The sequence below is a fragment of the Mytilus trossulus genome, chromosome 3, assembly GCF_036588685.1.
Source record: "Mytilus trossulus isolate FHL-02 chromosome 3, PNRI_Mtr1.1.1.hap1, whole genome shotgun sequence".
Classification (NCBI taxonomy): Eukaryota; Metazoa; Mollusca; class Bivalvia; order Mytilida; family Mytilidae; genus Mytilus; species Mytilus trossulus.
Window position 1 is genome coordinate 44,702,948 of NC_086375.1, and position 8,432 is coordinate 44,711,379.

The 8,432-nt window shown below is 31.0% G+C and overlaps 1 protein-coding gene across 1 annotated transcript; it reads right to left on the bottom strand.

Annotated features, from left to right (window-relative positions):
• Positions 1 to 1,855: 1,855 nt before the first annotated feature.
• On the bottom strand, positions 1,856 to 4,316 carry LOC134711584 (acanthoscurrin-1-like). The gene is made up of 4 exons (XM_063572272.1): positions 4,149 to 4,316; positions 3,837 to 3,909; positions 2,541 to 3,041; positions 1,856 to 1,975 (listed from the first exon to the last, which is right to left on the bottom strand). Exons 2-4 carry the CDS (start codon positions 3,895 to 3,897, stop codon positions 1,965 to 1,967), a joined length of 573 nt encoding a protein of 190 aa, XP_063428342.1. The 5' UTR covers positions 3,898 to 3,909; positions 4,149 to 4,316; the 3' UTR covers positions 1,856 to 1,964.
• Between the last annotated feature and the right edge of the window lie 4,116 nt (positions 4,317 to 8,432).

Here is an 8,432-nt window from a genome sequence, read left to right on the forward strand (position 1 = left end):
ACTTAAGAAAGCAAAATCAAAATAATGAATTATGAAACTATCGAATAATACATTTTCGAATATGACAATTGGTATCCATTCGTTTGATGTGTTTCAGCTTTTGATTTTTGCCATTTGTTTGGGGACTTTCCGTGTTGAATTTTCGTAGGCGTTATTTTTTTGTGATTTTACTTTTTTTTATATACATGTAGGTGTCAAATGATATTGTTTCTATGAATTTTTCATCAGTAACCTTTATTTTATGCAATACTTTTTTTTATGTTTGAGCTTTTGATTTTGTCATTTGATTGGGGACTTTCAGTGTTGAATTTTCGTAGGCGTTATTTTTTTGTGATTTTACTTTTTTTATATACATGTATGTGTCCAATGATATTGTTTCTATGAATTTTTCATCAGTAACCTTTATTTTATACAATACATTTTGGGAGTGTGTAGTGTCTCATTACATTATCAATTTTTATATAAATCTTGCTTCGTGTTCTCCAGAGAATTGGGTCCTTATAACTGCTGTAGAATGGATGTTCACCAATGAATATGAGCAATTAGCTAATATTTGATAGGGTTTTATAATATGTAATGAAGCATACTTCAAATTCAATAAACAACGTGATACAATCCTTTAACATTTGTGAATTATACATCAAGGTTTTAATCATTTTTGCATCATTTAAAAAGAGTTAAATTGAGTGTTCAATTTAGAAGTTTTCGTTGCATGCCTATGCTCAGGGAAATTCTGATTAAGAAAAGCTTTGTAATTATACCTAACAACTATATCATATATTTCTTATTGCATTTGGTTTTCAAAATTATTTGTAGGCAAAACACCATTTGTACGTAAATAACACAATTAAACATTGCTGTTTTATAGTACGAAAGTAAGTATGTAAAGTGTAAGTAAACCAATTATGTGTATATTATATTTTTGGCACTAGATTCACAAAATAATGCCTATAGTATAATTTTGTTATGGTCCAAGCCGAAACTTAAATATTTTTAAATGCAATACAATCGGTTGGCAATAACTTATTGACAGTAAAAATCATTCCATTCTGAACAATGTAAATGTGCATAGATTAACAAACAACACTTAAAACTTTTAAATTGAGACCTTAAGACAATCACATGATACTCGCTCTAAAGGGAGAATCGTCAACAGTAGTATATAAAAAAAGGCAACGGTAGTATACCGCTGTTCGAAAGACATAAATAGATTGAGAGAAAATAAATCCGTGTTACAAACTAAAACCGAGGGAAACACATCAACTATGAGAGGAAAACAGCAAAACAACAGAAACACTGAAGTGCAACAAAAACAAAAGACAATGCAACACACACAGAAACGAACTATAAGATAACAACTGTCATTATCATGACTTGACACAGGACATTTTAAGAAGATGGTGGGTTGAACCTGGTTTTGTGGCTAGCAAAACCTACAGCTTTTATGTGAACATAGTAGTTAATTTTTTTTAGTTATATTTTATTATTTATTAGGTCTTTTATTGAATCAACGATGTTAATGACAGATTTTTCTATCGAAATTTATTTTTCCAATTTTCAAGATTAACGATTTAGAGCTAGACATATATAGACTCTATTAATGATGGCCGCATCTATGTTTTTTTTTGTATGTCATTGTGTCACTGTCTCATTGACATATACAATCACATTTCTTTTCATGTAAAAATTAACAGATTTTTTTTGTTTTTAATAACGACAATGCCAAAGTCTGAAATTATCCTTTGCTAATTTTGTTTAGTTTTTGTTCGCACTTTTTCTGTATGTGAGGTATTCAGCAACAAGATATAGTAACATGAGAACTAACAATAACGATGTGAAGCTCTAAAGTCTAAAAACAGATTGGTACATTTATTATAAAAAAAATAAACACGAATAAATTAGTATGGTATCGTACAATTGGTTTTCTTCAACTTTGATGTGTCTTCATGCATTCTTGGTTTCGTCTAATAGCCTCCTACAAAATATGAAAAATGATAATTAAGTGTGCGTGTGAACTCTATGTAACTGTTCTGCAAAAGTAACAATGTAAGTTTTAATTATTCGGAATACTAAGGGTTGTCTTTATCCCAGCCATCGATAACCTTAGCCGTTTTTTGCAAACTTTTTGGGAATTTTGGGTTATAAATACTATTCAACTTTATACTTATGTGGCTTTCAAACTATTTTGATCGGAGCGTCACTGGTGAGTCTTATGTAGATGAATGGCACGTGTGGCGTATTAAATTATAAGCCTGGTTGTTAATACCTTAATTTGATAACTATTTTGAGTATACATCAGTATAATCCTTTTCAATTATTGGGCCTTTCATTAAATATTTTGATTATATTATTCAATGTTTTAAGGAAAGCACTAACATATTTTGACAGGAAGAAGAATCTTACCATTTTTGGAAATTAACAGACTAAATAATCGTTCTGGTCACAACTTATGTAAATCATAAAGAACAAAAAAACCTGTTTTATTTCAATTATGAAATAAAAGGAAATAAATGGAAAATTAATGATGAATAATTACAAACCTTTTTTTAATCCTTTGGTACCAAAAGAACCTCCCATTTTCCCGAAACCGTTGTTTCCAAATTGTGGATAACCTCCTAAACCTTGCATCCCCATTCCTAAACCAGAACCAAAACTGTTCCATCCTTCAAATCCCGATGGATATAACCCAGAATCCATCATGTCTTTCAAATATCCACCAGTTCCTCCATTGATTTGTCCGCCAATTCCACCTTTTTGATATCCAACATTTCCGCCATTAAATTGTCCTTCCATTCCACCTTTTTGATATCCGATATTTCCACCATTAAATTGTCCTCCCATTCCACCTTTGAAATATCCTCCGATTCCACCTTTCTGATATCCACTATTTAACCCGCGGTTCTGAAATCCACCAACGCCGCCATTTAGATATCCACCATTGAACATGTCGTACTGGTTTCCATATCCCATCATGCCAAAGTTGGAGTTCATTGGTCCATACCCTTCGAATCTCTGATACCTAGACTGCGGTCCAAAATTTCCTACAATTTGAAGTATACGTTATAAATTTATTATTACAATGCAACACATGTCGAAACAAATTATAAACCAATTTTGGGTACTAGTATCATGATACATGAAACAAGCTTAAACAAAAAGGGCGAACGTGTATAGTTACTGTATGAACTGTGAGGTTCTTAAATAAAGTACAGGGGCTTATTCTTAAATATGTGAACAAATTTTGAATACCTCAAAATAACTCAGATGTCCTTTAACGCTGAATTTTACAGAATATGTAAAACTTCCAATATAAACATAGTGTAAATGTTGTCTGAAACAGCAGAAGGTTTTGCAGAATCACATTTGGTTTTCTAGGAAAGTGTAAAGATATTTTCAAATTTTTCCATTGTTTTTTGTTGTTCCCTTGTTTTCCTCTTATGTATATGATCCGTTTGCCTCGAATTTTGTTAAGTAATCCGGATTTGTTTTCTCTCAATCGATTTATGAGTACCGATTAGCGGTACACTACGGTTGTCTTTATTTTAAAATGTATACTTTTAGATTATTTATATTAATGGCAAATTGACCACAAATAAAGAAAACCTTTCATCCTTGTGCACATAATAACTAAATTTGATATGACCTTAATTGCTTAATTTTTGTGTTCATAGCATTGTTTGTTTCTACTAATAAGAATTATAGTTAAATCAAATCGGCATAGAGGCATTTTCTACTCTTTAATGCATGTTTTTGTACAAAATAATTCACCAATATTTATTTTTCTTCCTTGAAATCAATTACTTACGATATTGACAACGCATAATCGTTTAACTTACCTTTGTAGAATGTAGCAGATGTACAGGCCAAGAGGGCAGCGACAACAATCAAATTCATCATTTTCGTAGGAATCTGAATGCGAAAAAGACAGTCTTATTTAGCATCACCTGAATTAATTACACTTTGTAATTTCAGAAATATTTGAAGAACCTAGTATAAGTATAGACTAATATAAAGTTGGACAAATGTTTTAAAAAGAATTGAGTTGTCTTATCAAACAATCTAAAAAAAAATTGTGACATTTTTTTTTTATCAATATCATGAAAACATATTTTATCAATATCATGAAAACATATATATAAATACATTACCGCTAGATTTTTGGCAATTCAAGATGGTATGGATTAGCTTGTGGTTTGTGTATTAGCATCTCGTTCCTTTTATACAAAGTTAATCGTGGCTGAAAAAGATATGAGTTAGCACCCATTGTCTATAAACAGTCGTATGAAAGCAATAAGGATGCAGTACTTAAATCTAGTCCTTTGTTCTAGTATTCACGATCCAAAACACTATGAAAACTTGCGGTTAAATATATGTCGATCGGAAACTACAACTAATAAAACCTTTGCATTGTAAATGTTGACATTGACCCATTGACAACTAATGTGTTTCATTACATAATAAATGTCTTAACGGTGAATGTGGTCATTTATGGAAATACATTTTTACATGTATACGGAGATATCTTTATAATTCATTTAAACAATTACATTTGCACAATTATTCATGCACATTTTCTTCAGATACATATAATACACTATGTCTCTTGTGAAATACTGGATCAGTAATTCAACATGTCAAGATATCATAAATATACGAAAATCAAACAAATGCTATTTTAAGTTTTATGTATGGTTATGTTGATTGAATGTGATCCTTTTCTCTATGTATTATAAATTGGTAATAAATCGAAATCAATCTTGAATGTATTAAAAATATATTGGTCAGAAATGTCCCATCTATTTGGATTGATATTAACAGGATGATCCTGTCTCAGAAAAAAGGTATATAGGAAAAACATTCTAACAAGTGCCTGTGCTGATATCCCGTCATATTCATACCGTATTAGACATAGCCAGATATGTGAATTATTTGATTGTCTCATTGCTGATTTTCTGAGATAGAAAAATTTAATCTGAATCTTGTTTTTCAATCATGAAATAACATAGTTGTCAACTGACCCGTATTCTGCGTTTGTGACCCGAGATTTTCACAATTCTGAGGGATCACCCGGATCACCCACCGGGTCATTGAAATAACCCGGGAATTCCGAAAATGACCCGATTTCACCCGTATTTTTTAGCCTTCAGATTGAGTTCATATAAGTAATATTCAATTGAAATACCGGCAAATTCGTAATTCTTCCATGAACAGAAAGTTCATGTAGCTATGTAAACTATCAAATTAAGTGACCTATTAAGTGCATGGCTTCACTTGACAGCTTTTGTGTCAAACACGCTGTTAATTAACACCAATTACCTTAGCTTTAGGTCGTAAATAAATTGCACTATTGATTTACAAAAATATTTCAACCAAGATTTACTTCCCCTTATTTGTCACCATTCAAAATTATTCCTTATATTTACGTTTTATGGGTGAAAAAGATTTAATAATCAAGTTAGAAAATCCAAATACATATTGAAAAATAACTTATCATTATTTTTATACCTTTATACAACTTTAAAAAAAATAGTTAAAAATTATATTTTACATTTACACGTCCTTTAACTGTATTACTATATTTTATCATAGTCTAATTTCCTTTCGGTCTGCTTTAGCCAGTCAAGGTCGTTAAAAACTTCCATTTGTTGTCTGCTTAAAAGCTTCTTGGCAACTGATGTCAAACCTTTTAAAATTATGAAACTTATAAAATACAATGTCTGTGATGTATGTGAAAAGGAAGTATAAAATATCACTCATTTATTTTTATTACGTTCTGAATTAGTAGAATTTCATCTGTTTATGCAACAAAAGTTGTCAGTTTTATTTGATAATGTTGATTCTGACAAAATTGATAATTTAGTGTATGAAGAGGTATTTATGTTTGGTTAATTTGGATCTATCAAAGGCGTAAATGTAAGTTTTGTCAATTTCATGTTATCTGTAGCGAGATATTGTATCTGCAGAAGAAGGAATTTACTTAACAAAAAAATTGTAACAGTAATGTTGATCTTGTTATACTATTTAAATACACTGTAAAACATAATATAACTTACCTGTGTGAATATTTGTGTGATGCAAGATGTATGAGAAATGTCTTTTTAAAGAATAATATTCTGGTACAAGAAACCGAAGGTGTCATAACATTTAATTTCTAATTATTGTGCTGATTATACATGTGATTATACTTAAAAACATTGCCTTGTGATATTTTTGTGTAATATGTAATATATCTGTTGTATATATATGTTGAAGAATTGAATAAAGATAAAAAAAAAAAAAAAAAAAAAAAAAAAAAAAAAACTTTTAAAATTACATTTGAATAATAAATTATCATGTTTCATAATCTCAAAAAAGCAAACAACTTAAAAGACTGTTACTCAAATTTATAAAAAAAAATCATTAAATGTGCAATAAAATATTAATTAATAGAATTTAAAATGACTTAGCCAAGTGAACATGCATTGATGTTTTGGTATCTTTGATTTACATTTTAAGAAAATGTACCCTCAATACTGAAATTCTGTTCGAAAAAGTTCGTACGCGTTATGACCTGAGATTTAATTCTTCAATGCAGGTCATGACCTGCATTTCCATCATCACAGGTTGACAGGTATGAAATAATGATATTTAAGGCCAGGGAACCGTAAATGGCCATGCCACAGATTTTGTTTAAAAAAAAAAAGGCAACAGTAGCATACCGCTGTTTGAAAGTCATTAATCGATTGTGAGAAAACTAATCCGGGTTAGAAACTAAAACTGAGGGATACACGTCAACTTAAATAGGAAAACAACGAAACAACAGAAACACTGAAGCGCAACTAAAAACCTTGATTCAAAAAAGCAATGCCTATTGTATCGTTACACCTAAAGTATAAACAAGCATTGCAGGACCTGATTTAGATCAATTTCTAAAACCTAAAAACCCTAAAAACATGTTACTGTTGCCAATCACCTTATAATTACAGCCCCTTTGGCTATGTAATAATAGGAGATCTAAACATAATTCAACACAAACATCTCCGAAAGGTGATATATCATGGTCCTAAATTTAGAGAACCCCAACATATGAATTTGAACAATAACTTTAAAAAAAAAAGAATTCCATTGGGAACTACTACGGAGCATGAGCTAAACGAGAAAAGACAAGGAAGCTGTAAGATGTCCCTCATCTCTTTGCGATAAATGTTGTTGTTCATGCGGACATAGCTTCAAATAAAATCGTCTTTGTATGTTGATCTTGCTATTAGCAGTGCCTTGTAAAAAAGAATCTGTAATGAATGAGCACTCAGATTATCCCACAAAAACATATCATTTGACGAGGAGAAGTTCATGACGGATGCCATATGTGGAGCAGAATCTGCTTACCCTTCCGGAGCACCTGTGATCACCCCTTGTTTTTGGTGGGTTCGTGTTGTTTATTCTTTAGTTTTATGGTTTGTGTCATTTGTACTATTGTTTGTCTGTTTGTACTATTAATTTTTAGTCATGGCGTTGTCAGTTTATTCTCGATTTATGAGTTTGGCTGTCCCTCTGGTATCTTTCGTCCCTCTTTAATGGCGACACAAGTCCTTCATGGTTTCAATGAACATTACATTGAACAGCAATTCTGAGGACAAACCTTTTTTTGTATTTGAAACCTCAGATTCACAAAATTCCGAACAAACAACAGCACATTGCTGGCTCATCAGTATATTCTACGAAATAGTTATCAATTGGATTGACACAAAGTCTGACTGCTGCGAAAGAGGGTCTACAGAAATAGTGTGAAACTGTTTACTCTCGTATTCGTATGAGCCATATGTGCATTCTGAAAAACTCTTTAAGAACTTCTGGATAATTTGAAACTCATCTTTCTCTGAAATTCAACCCGGTATACTACCATTCACCATGTGAAATAGAAAAAATAGCAAAAAGAAATTATCCACAATGCTTTTCTCTATGATAAGTTTATTGTCAATATAAAATAGTAGCATACGCTATAAATGTACAACTTGGGGTACCAAACAGCATATTTTGTTAAGATTGAACAAAAAAGGTACAACATGCAACACAGAAACAAATAATCAGTTTGCTAGAGTTTCTTTCACGTATTTGTTGAATTCTGAAGTTAATACTTTTCTACAAATTGTTGGCATTCCTTTGGGAATGATTTGTGTGCCTCTAATTACCATCCTCTTCTCCTTTTCTTATGAGTCAGAGTTTGTGCAGACACTTGTCAAATACAAGACTAAAGAAGCCAGATCACCTAATTTCCCTTTAAGATATATTGATGCTGTCCATCCATTTACAATTCAAACTTTTCTGATTGGGTTAACTTAATAATTTAATATATCCTTCAGAACTAGAAATTGAAGAAACAATAGACCCAGCTTCCTCTGCCTCATTTTTAGACTTATATCTTGAATTTGACATCAGCCATCATCTCAGTACAA

Bases quoted from the DNA above. Each gene is read 5' to 3' on its own strand.
- LOC134711584 (XM_063572272.1), bottom strand. From the start codon at position 3,897: ATGATGAATTTGATTGTTGTCGCTGCCCTCTTGGCCTGTACATCTGCT. The intron at 3,042-3,836 runs GTAAGTTAAACG...TTCAAATTGTAG, and splicing joins ATCTGCTACATTCTACAAAG to GAAATTTTGGACCGCAGTCT.